The 12,095-nt window shown below is 46.8% G+C and overlaps 1 protein-coding gene across 4 annotated transcripts in view; it reads left to right on the top strand.

Moving 5' to 3' along the window:
• Positions 1-12,095, top strand: part of DACH2 (dachshund family transcription factor 2) — a 330,161-nt gene that overhangs the window by 128,346 nt on the left and 189,720 nt on the right. For all 4 annotated transcript variants that reach the window (XM_040442443.1, XM_040442441.1, XM_040442440.1 and 1 more), the window contains exon 2: positions 4,799-4,914. In XM_040442443.1, coding sequence (XP_040298377.1) covers positions 4,799-4,914 — 116 coding nt within the window. The remainder of the gene's footprint in view (positions 1-4,798; positions 4,915-12,095) is intronic.

Here is a 12,095-nt window from a genome sequence, read left to right as displayed (position 1 = left end):
GTCCTATGTAACACTACAGATAACACAGTGATAGCTCTCTGAGTACAGATAATGTAGTAGATGTCACCTGCAGTCCTATGTAACACCACAGATACCACAGTGATAACTCTGAGTACAGATAATGTAGTAGACGTCACCTGCAGTCCTATGTAACACTACAGATAACACAGTGATAGCTCTGAGTACAGATAATGTATTAGATGTCACCTGCAGTCCTATGTAACACTACAGATAACACAGTGATAGCTCTCTGAGTACATATAATGTAGTAGATGTCACCTGCAGTCCTATGTAACACCACAGATAGCACAGTGATAACTCTCTGAGTACAGATAATGTAGTAGATGTCACCTGCAGTCCTATGTAACACCACAGATAACACAGTGATAGCTCTGAGTACAGATAATGTAGTAGATGTCACCTGCAGTCCTATGTAACACCACAGATAACACAGTGATAACTCTCTGAGCACAGATAATGTAGCAGATGTCTCCTGCAGTCCTATGTAACACCACAGATAACACAGGGATAGCTCTCTGTGTATAGATAATGTAGCAGATGTCTCCTGCAGTCCTATGTAACACCACAGATAACACAGTGATAACTCTCTGAGCACAGATAATGTAGCAGATGTCTCCTGCAGTCCTATGTAACACCACAGATAACACATGGAGGTGACTTGATCTCGGTGTACATGACTCTGGGGTGTCCGTCAGGTCGAGGTTTGTCTTTGCTGGGACTCTGGGACCGTCTCGCACATTTTCGCCTTCTGCTCATTAGAAGCCGCTGATTATTTTGTGTTAATTAAACTTTAAAGTTAAATGAAATTGTTAATTTAAACTGAGACAAAAACGCAGACAATTAAACGGGAGCGTAAAACAACAGCGAACAATCAGGGCGCAATTAGAGAATACTGGAGCTTCCCGGAGTCTTGCGCCGCCATCTCTTAAGTTTCTGCTTCCCCGCAGATTGTCGGATGATATTCGCTGATATATGGCGTCCGCACCGGTGTCTAGAAAAGTCTTAAACTGACAATCTGAGCTAAAGTGCTGTATCGTGTTACGCTTAGTGCAGGATCGGAGGGCGGGGCGTGACACTGGGAGAGACCCCTGTTATTTTTACTCCACCCTCAGTTCACCCTCACACTATCGCGACAGTGGATTCCTGCCCCTCCCGGATCTATTCATCTAGTGTTTGCACCTAGATTTGGTCCAAAAAGTGGCACAATTTTGACACAACTAGGGTTTCTACACATTTTTCCAACTTTCTCAGAAAAGATGAGAGGGGGCAGAGCTTCACTGGAAGGGGGCGTGACCTAAGATGCACCTTTTCGCACCTGCCATCTACAGGATTAGTAAATCTGGGCTGGGTCTCCTCCATGACCACGGTTATCCTTCTCCAGGGTCAGACACCTTGTATCATCTGACACCAGTCCTGCTGCACTACAGGAACAGCTGAGGTTGTACATTCTGATCTCCCTGCCTGGCCCCTGGAGAGCTGGTGCCGCCCCCGCTGAGCGGCGGCTGGTACAAGGGGCCCAGGTCTGGGAGTTCATTGGTATGTAATTCATTACCCTGGCGCTAATCGGGTGCTGCCCACGGTTGTGCACAATGGTCCCCGAACTTCCCCACAGTGCCTGTTTATAAGCTGCATTCTGTGTCTGGTGGTCAGTGGTAGTCTGGTCCTTGTGGTCTGTAGTCAGGTCCTGGTGGTCTGTAGTCAGGTCCTGGTGGTTAGTAGTCTGGTCCTGGTGGTCTGTAGTCTGGTTCTGGTGGTCTGTAATCTGGTCCTGGTGGTCTGTAATCTGGTCCTGGTGGTCTGTAGTCTGGTTCTGGTGGTCTGTAATCTGGTCCTGGTGGTCTGTAGTCTGGTTCTGGTGGTCTGTAATCTGGTCCTGGTGGTCAATAGTCTGATTCTGGTGGTCTGTAGTCTGGTCCTTGTGGTCTGTAGTCTGATTCTGGTGGTCTGTAGTCTGGTCCTTGTGGTCTGTAGTCTGATTCTGGTGGTTCATGTTCTGGTCCTGGTGGTCTGTAGTCTGGTCATGGTGGTCTGTCATCTGATTCTGGTGGCTTGTCGTCTGGTCCTGGTGGTCTATAGTCTGGTCCTGTGGTCCTTGCTCTCTAGTGTCTGTATGGGGTACAGGCTGAACCCTCCCATTACGTGGAAGCTTAATCTTCTGCGCCATTTTCCTGCCGCTGACGCGCTTCACTGTTTCTTGTAACATCGTCCCTGTATCCCTCTTGACATTCACTGATCTGCTCCATGATGGGAGTTGATTTGCAGAAGAGGAATTTTATTGCAAGAACTTTCCTAGAAATGTAAGTGGATAAATGCGGTTATGGCGGTCGGTGAGCGGTGGGCGTTCAGGCGCAGACCCATATATTCCTGCATTTTTATTTTAAATTGAGCCTCACATCTTATGAGGTTCCCAGGGCCTGGAGGAAAATCTGCTCCGCTGATAGGTGAGGTTAATGCTGTTAGCTGAGCCCCCGCCTGGTGAGTAATCCATCTTCTCACATAAAGGGACAGGAGGCGCGAGGTACGGCTTCACCTCTGACTCCATCATACAAGTATGTAATATGTATCCGTGTGAGCGGATTATTACATGTTATCAGCCAGATCACACAGTCCTCATATCTATCATCTATCTATCTATCTATCTATCTATCTATCTATCTATCTATCTATCTATCTATCTATCTATCTATCTATCTATCTATCTACCTATCTAATTCAAATCAGCTTTATTGGCATTGCCAAAGAAAGTGGGAAATAATTGGGTGGGTTGGGGTATGGGGACATATACAGGGTGGGGGTATAGGAGTTAATGGTATATCAGGCTCCTCTCAGTCTATGGCAGGCAGTAATATATTGTGCTGCAATGGCCGCTGTGTTCTCCTCTTCCCCCAGTAGTATGGAGAGTCTCTCTTCCTCCTCCATGGAGGTGAAGTCTGGGCAGAGATCAGACAGTCTCCTGAAGTGAGTCTCCCTCACTGCTGAGTATTTGGGGCACCGCAGCAGGAAATGAGCCTCATCCTCCACGGCCTCCTGGTCGCACTGCTGGCACAGTCTGCTCTCCCTGGGCATGTACCTCTGTCGGTGACGCCCGGATTCAATGAGCAGGCTGTGGGCGCTCAGTCTGTACCGGCTCAGGATATCTATCTATCTATCTATCTATCTATCTATCTATCTATCTCATATACTATCTATCTATCTATCTACCTAATATCTAATTCAAATCAGCTTTATTGGCAGGTCTAAGCACATATTGGCATTGCCAAAGCAAGTGGGAAATAATTGTGTAGGTTTGGGGACACGTCCAGGGTGGGGGTAGAGGAGTCCATGGTATATCAGGCTCCTCTCAGTCCATGGCAGGCAGTAATATATTGTGCTGCTGTGGCCGCTGTGTTCTCCTCTTCCCCCAGCAGTACGGAGAGTCTCTCTTCCTCCTCCATGGAGGTGAAGTCTGGGCAGAGATCAGACAGTCTCCTGAAGTGAGTCTCCCTCACTGCTGAGTATTTGGGGCCCCGCAGCAGGAAATGGGCCTCATCCTCCACAGCATCCTGGTCGCACTGCTCATATCTATCTATCTATCTATCTATCTATCTATCCTTACGTAGGATGGACTCGTATCTAGATCTATATTCCGGTCAGGAGACGCCATGTCGCGGTCTGCAGCTCAATAAACTTTTCTTTCCGCTGATAGGAAGAGATCAACAAGATATATCCTTTTTAAAACTTGTCCAAATTGAAAGATAATTGACATTTTGTAAGCAGAGCCTGAGGATACGAGAGCTGATTATACGCAGGATAAGTGGCGCCCGGAGATGTGCACCGCGCAGCGTAATATCTTCTGGATTGTTAAATCTTCACATTGAAATCACTCAGTAACAAATTGATACAAATCATCCCTGAGGATCCAAGATCTGAGCAGAGGAGGCGGGAGCCGGCCCAGGCTGACATGGTGTATGGGGAGAGGGGCGGGCCCAGCCCTGGGTAGCCCCACCCCCTCCACAGGGCTCCGCCCCATCACACTGATTCTGATCTCTGCTGGTAGAGGGGCCCACTTGTCTTTGGTAAAGGGCCCCTCTCCTCCTGAAACAGTTCAGTAACTAAGAAATGGAATCTTTTTGTGTAAGGAGTTTTCTACTTTTATGTAAAAAGTCCCAATCATTATAGAATCAAAGGTTCTGGAACTTTGTGCTTCATTTTCTCATTATCTTCAAGATCTCCGCTTGCTTTTGTTGAAGGAAATATTCATTGCTTACATCCAACTCTGAGGCTTTGTTTTAGTGAATTAGTGTAGACCAGGGATCAGCAACCTCCGGCGCTCCTGCTGTTCTGAACTACAACTCCCAGGGTCCTTTTTTCACTTCAGTTACAAGTTACAAAACAGCCGAGCAAGATGCCTGCTAGGAGTTGTAGTTGCACAGCATCTGGAGTGCCAAAGGTTGCAGACCCCTGGCCTAGACCAGTATGAAGTCATTTTGCCTCCTGTCTAAACTGGATACAACTATAACAAACCCTCAGCTGTGAGAAGCATTGTGCGGGGATGTGTCCAGCTCACAGAGGATCGATGCGTTGTAGTGCGTGCGGAGCGGTGTGAGCAGGACGAGGTGTGCTGGTGTTTTATCCCCTGGAATTGTTTCCATTCATTGACTGTTTCATGTTTTTGTTCATTGATTGCTTCCTTTTATTACGCAGTGATTGAGCCTCGTTCACATTGTATTCTCTGTGGAGGCAGAACGTATAGGATCCTATAGGGGTTCACTCATTGCTGTCCATTGTGTCCCCACAGCTCCAGGCCTGGGAGGCCCCCAAAGCGATCGCTGGGAGTCGCCATCCAGGAGAACGCTCGTCTGCTGCCGCACGGGGTCCAGAGCCTCTTGTCTCCCGGACTGATCTCCCACACAGGTAATAAAATCCATTAAACACTCATCCGATCACTCCCATCATCCACTGATTTAATGATATCTGACTGAGGAGTCATATCTGTTCCACATGATGGAGGGAGGGGTGAGGTTCTCTGGTGAATTTGGAGTAACTCATACAGATGAGTGGTGGAGCTATGGGGGTGCAGAGGTGACGGTCATAACCGGGGTCCAGACGCCCCGAATTCTACAACATTAGCTCTGTATATGGAGACACAATAATGAAGGTGCTGCTAGAATACAATGTATCAGTGCAGTGACTATAAACTAGAATGTGACATTGTATCATCCTCCGACTACACAGAAAAGACCCTTGTGCTGATCATGCAGAAGAATATAAAGCAAATCTTATTATCTTCCCTCCATTTGGTTAATTTACAGCTTTTTGATCTATAAACAGAGTTGTTGTGTAGAGGACAGAAATGTCCTGACATATACCCTGTATTATACTCCAGAGCTGCACTCACTATTCTGCTGGTGCAGTCACTGTGTACATACATTACTTATCCCGTACTGATCCTGAGTTACACCCTGTATTATACTCCAGAGCTGCACTCACTATTCTGCTGGTGCAGTCACTGTGTACATACATTACTTATCCCGTACTGATCCTGAGTTACACCCTGTATTATACTCCAGAGCTGCACTCACTATTCTGCTGGTGCAGTCACTGTGTACATACATTACTTATCCTGTACTGATCCTGAGTTACATCCTGTATTATACTCCAGAGCTGCACTCACTATTCTGCTGGTGCAGTCACTGTGTACATACATTACTTATCCTGTACTGATCCTGAGTTACATCCTGTATTATACTCCAGAGCTGCACTCACTATTCTGCTGGTGCAGTCACTGTGTACATACATTACTTATCCTGTACTGATCCTGAGTTACATCCTATATTATACTCCAGAGCTGCACTCACTATTCTGCTGGTGCAGTCACTGTGTACATACATTACATTACTTAATCCTGTACTGATACTGAGTTACATCATGTATTATACTCCAGAGCTGCACTCACTATTCTGCTGGTGCAGTTACTGTGTATATACATTAGTATTACTTATCCTGTACTGATCCTGAGATAAATCCTATATTATACTTCAGAGCTGCACTCACTATTCTGCTGGTGCAGTCACTGTGTACATACATTACTTATCCTGTACTGATACTGAGTTACATCATGTATTATACTCCAGAGCTGCACTCACTATTCTGCTGGTGCAGTCACTGTGTGCATACATTACTTATCCTGTACTGATCCTGAGTTACATCCTGTATTATACTCCAGAGCTGCACTCACTATTCTGCTGGTGCAGACACTGTGTACATACAATACTTATCCTGTACTGATCCTGAGTTACATCCTGTATTATACCTCAGAGCTGCACTCACTATTCTGCTGGTGCAGTCACTGTGTACATACATTACTTATCCTGGACTGATCCTGAGTTACATCCTGTATTATACTCCAGAGCTGCACTCACTATTCTGCTGGTGGAGTCACTGTGTACATACATTACTTATCCTGTACTGATCCTGAGTTACATCCTGTATTATACTCCAGAGCTGCACTCACTATTCTGCTGGTGCAGTCACTGTGTACATACATTACATATCCTGTACTGATCCTGAGTTACATCCTGTATTATACTCCAGAGCTGCACTCACTATTCTGCTGGTGCAGTCACTGTGTACATACATTACTTATCCCGTACTGATCCTGAGTTACATCCTGTATTATACTCCAGAGCTGCACTCACTATTCTGCTGGTGCAGTCACTGTGTACATACATTACTTATCCCGTACTGATACTGAGTTACATCATGTATTATACTCCAGAGCTGCACTCACTATTCTGCTGGTGCAGTCACTGTGTGCATACATTACTTATCCTGTACTGATCCTGAGTTACATCCTGTATTATACTCCAGAGCTGCACTCACTATTCTGCTGGTGCAGACACTGTGTACATACAATACTTATCCTGTACTGATCCTGAGTTAAACCCTGTATTATACTCCAGAGCTGCACTCACTATTCTGCTGGTGCAGTCACTGTGTACATACATTACATCTCCTGTACTGATCCTGAGTTACATCCTGTATTATACTCCAGAGCTGCACTCACTATTCTGCTGGTGCAGTCACTGTGTACATACATTACATATCCTGTACTGATCCTGAGTTACATCCTGTATTATACTCCAGAGCTGCACTCACTATTCTGCTGGTGCAGTCACTGTGTACATACATTACTTATCCCGTACTGATCCTGAGTTACATCCTGTATTATACTCCAGAGCTGCACTCACTATTCTGCTGGTGCAGTCACTGTGTACATACATTACTTATCCCGTACTGATCCTGAGTTACATCCTGTATTATACTCCAGAGCTGCACTCACTATTCTGCTGGTGGAGTCACTGTGTACATACATTACTTATCCTGTACTGATCCTGAGTTACATACTGTATTATACTCCAGAGCTGCACTCACTATTCTGCTGGTGCAGTCACTGTGTACATACATTACTTATCCTGTACTGATCCTAAGTTACATACTGTATTATACGCCAGAGCTGCACTCACTATTCTGCTGGTGCAGTCATTGTGTACATACATTACTTATCCTGTGCTGATCCTCAGTTACATCCTGTATTATACTCCAGAGCTGCACTCACTATTCTACTGGTGCAGTCACTGTGTACATACATTACTTATCCTGTTCTGATCCTCAGTTACATCCTGTATTATACTCCAGAGCTGCACTCACTATTCTGCTGGTGCAGTCACTGTGTACATACATTACTTATCCTGTACTGATCCTGAGTTACATCCTGTATTATACTCCAGAGCTGCACTCACTATTCTGCTGGTGCAGTCACTGTGTACATACATTACTTATCCTGTTCTGATCCTGAGTTACATCCTGTATTATACTCCAGAGCTGCACTCACTATTCTGCTGGTGCAGTCACTATGTACATACATTACTTATCCTGTTCTGATCCTGAGTTACATGCTGTATTATACTCAAGAGCTGCACTCACTGTACTGCAGGCTTCAGAGCTGAAATCTTCTCTGCTTTTCCAGTGTCTGCACTGGGTTGTCTGAGGAATGCTGCTCTTGCGCTATAATGATCTTCTAAGTCCTCAGACACATTCTAGGAGTGTTTGGCGCAGACTGTGGGTCGTTCTCAGGCAGTGAATGGATGTGGTGACGTATAATACACCCTGTGATGTCATCGGTGATGATGCCGCTGTGGCGGTTTTCCGTGTCTTGCTATCTTGGGGGCTTTAATATCTCTGAGGTGTTAATGAAGGATCAGCCCGAGGTTTGGCAAAGATTCTGTTGTAACACTCTGCGTTTTTTCATTTTGTATCATCTGATTGCCTCCCCTCCCCCGGCCGCCTGTCCGTTCCATCATCGGATGTCTCCCGGCAGGTGACCGTCATGTCCTCCTCCTTGTGGGATCCTCCGAAGCTTTAGATGTGACATCTCCTCTGATGTGTACAAGTAATGAATTAATATGATTAAATTAACAAGCGGCAGAACCGCTGCCAACCGTCACTCGTCCGTCTAAGCCCGCCGCAGACCTGAATCTCGTCCTTCCCCCTGCGGTGAGCGGATGGCGAGGAACCTGCGCATTGTCACGGTGATAGATGACGCCTCGTATGGTGCATGACGTCCCATCTGCTCTGTCCCCAAAACAGCGTAATCTAAAAATCGACAGAATCCGATACCACCCCATTCACTGACCGCCGCGTCTCCGGGGGAAATGGCAGATTGTAACATTGAAATAACGCAGACAGTTCTTTTGTGATATGTAACATGTGATGTCACCGCTGACCCCCATCCGCCGGGCGGTCATCGCCTCCAAGACGCAGAGAACGCAAGGAATCTGTAAGTATCTGGAGATATTGTTACATTCTATCTGCTTGGATCTGGGGAAAGAGTTAAATTAAAGGGACGGTCACGTCTTCTGTAAATAAAGCATAATCGCTGTGGAATCATCAGTTCTGAAACTTTCACCATGTCAGTGAATGGAACACATGTTAATACTTCTCACAGGTTGTGATTTGTGTCCAGTGTAGTTAATGATTAAGAGCGAAATATCCTCAATCTGGACTGATACATTGTAGCAAATTTCCATCCTGAATGCGACCTGTCTTGGTTTCAGGGAGAGATGTGTGTCCACCCAAGTGGCTGCCATTACACCGACCTCCTGGCGGACATGCTGTATGTGACCTGGCGATATCCCCGCCTCCCCAATTGGCCATCAGGACTCTGGAAAAGCTGAGTGACGGCTGATGTGCTCTGATAGATCCAGTGTCGGACTACACTATAGTATACAGCAGGCCATGACCCTATGACGGCCCCGCCTCCTGTTCGTTATGACCCTATGACGGCCCCGCCTCCTGTCCGACATGACCCTATGACAGCCCCCCTCCTGTCAGATATGACCCTATGATGGCCCCGCCTCCTGTCCGACATGACCCTATGACGGCCCTGCCTCCTGTTCGACATGACCCTATGACAGCCCCGCCTCCTGTCCGACATGACCCTATGACAGCCCTGCCTCCTGTCCGACATGACCCTATGACGGCCCCGCCTCCTGTCCGACATGACCCTATGACGGCCCCGCCTCCTGTCCGACATGACCCTATGACGGCCCCGCCTCCTGTCCGACATGACCCTATGACGGCCCCGCCTCCTGTCCGACATGACCCTTTGACGGCCCCGCCTCCTGTCCGACATGACCCTATGACGGCCCTGCCTCCTGTCCGACATGACCCTATGACGGCCCTGCCTCCTGTCCGACATGACCCTATGACGGCCCCGCCTCCTGTTCGACATGACCCTATGACGGCCCCGCCTCCTGTCCGACATTACCCTATGACGGCCCCGCCTCCTGTCCGACATGACCGTTTTCCATGGCGGCTGCTCTCGGTGGTTACAAGCGTAACGTGTTTGTTTTTTTTTCCCTACAGAAAGGACTTTTTTTTATTTTTTTTATATGCTGCACGAGTCCTGGCTGGAATTGATTTAGGTTGATTAAGTCCGGATGCACAAATAGCATAAATTTCGCTCCTCATAAATGTTATATATGGCGCGGCATATGGCGAGTCACAAGGAGCTGTTAATTAACGCTTCCAGTGGCGGTGACTTTGTGAGCGGCGGAGACATCTCGGAGGTTTTAGAGAGTCCATAAGAATGAGGGATATTGTGGAGGAACCATATGTTCATCCCCTGATGAAGCGTGCCGCAGATAGGACGTTTCTCCTGCGCTGTGTATACGGCGTGTCCCTGAGGCCACGCTGACATATGGCCACATGGAGAGGAAATCTCCGGATTTTGTGCAGTTGATCCTTCCAGGGTCACATAGGGGTTTACCTAAACTACCGTGAAGCCATGCTCAGGCGGTAAAATTCCAATAGTCCAGCCCCTGTGGAGCCAGATTAGCAGATGTCCCGGATTATTGGAGGGATTAGCGAACGTCCAGAGTGAGATACAGAAGATCAACAAGATATTTTGGCAATTATTTAAATATTAATAATAATGTTTCCATTATCCCGCAGCGCTTCACAATCCAGAAGCTGATTCTTCTTGCTGAAATTTCTATAAAATAAAGCAAGTTTGTATCCAGTCTTCATTCTAAACCCCTCCCCCCTCAGAGTATGCAGCCCCTTTACAGATGATCCTGTCTCCATGGTGACAGACTACTGACAACTCCGTGTAGTCAGGTTCTACAGTTTCATCGATGGATTCCAGACTATTGGACTTGCAGACTATTGAGTTCTGATTGAAGGAAGTGTAAAGAAGGGGTTAAAAATCTTCAAAAAAAAAGTGCCCACCTTAACCTGTTGGTAGAAGTGGTTCCTAGTAGTATCATGTCTTCTACTCCAGTTACATCCAGAGCTGCATTTATAAGTCTGCGCTGTGGTTACTAGCATCAATGAGGCATGTCACAGCCTGTTTTTAATAGATCCTGGTAGAATAGTGGATGCAGCTCTGGAGGTGATTGGAGTATAGTAGAAGATTCAATCCATAGAACAATATTGGTACATGGAGAGTCAGCCACTGATGAGGAGAAGTGTTGGTGAAGGTGATGATTCCAGTTATGGCCTGGCAGTCTTGGAGGTAATAACCACTCGCATTCTATTCTTCCGTATATGCAACGTCCAGCCTCTATTCGGCAAGGTCACCTTCCGCTCTGCTGGTGGACCTGCATCGCCCGCTCCTCGGCCTCCACCCCTTGTTCTTGATGATTCACAGGAACATATGTCAAGTAGAAAATATCTCGATACGAGCCTGAGTCAGAACCGCGCGGTTCAAGCTCATTAGTTAATGGCGTTTTCACCTCGGCCTTACACGGGCGCTCCGAGTCCGGGGTCACGGGGTGGAAGACATTACTGAAATTCAGACCTTTCTAGTGAAATCTCCATGTGATGTTGAGAAACGTTGTCATCTGTCCTGGTCGTTTGCTACAATGTATCAGGCTGTTCAGCTCACAGAGGTGTTGTCTGGAGACAATTGTGACAAACCTTCATCTGTGAGAAGTATCAAGTCTGTACTGGTTTTTAGCTTCTGCATAATACAGTACATGGGTATTATTACAATGAGTATCAGCAAGCAGAGATATTGAAAACTGTAAGTTTAAAGGAGTGTGTCATTCCTCACGTTCTCAAAGTTCTGCAGCTTTCTAATAGACTGCACTTAACGGGAGTCTGTCAGCAGTCTTGACCAAACTGCTGACAGTGCTGCAGGGAGCAGGAGAAACATACCTTTTCGAAAGCTTTTTTCCTCAGGAGTAGTGAGTATATGAAGTTTTATTCTGCCAGGAGGCGGAGCTTCACTGTGACCTGCCCTCTGCATTGATTTGCCTCACAGCCCCTCCCCCTCTGCTCACAGCTGTAGTGTCTTATGGTTGGATGTTACAGCCATCACTCACAGGGGCTGTGAAGCAAATCAATGCAGAGAGCGCATCACTGTGAAGCTCCGCCTCCCGGGCACTTGCAGATAAAACACTTCCTATTCACACTACTCCTGATAAAAGTTATGTTTGTCCTGCTCTCCCCAGCCCCTAGCATAGTCCCACCTAATCTGAGCAAGTAATCATAGGGATCATATGTAATCTGTCACCATGGAGACACACAGG

Source organism: Bufo bufo, chromosome 8 (genome assembly GCF_905171765.1).
Source record: "Bufo bufo chromosome 8, aBufBuf1.1, whole genome shotgun sequence".
NCBI lineage: Eukaryota > Metazoa > Chordata > Amphibia > Anura > Bufonidae > Bufo > Bufo bufo.
The sequence above is the reverse complement of the archived record's forward strand: the minus strand, read 5'-3'. Positions and strand labels throughout refer to the sequence as shown.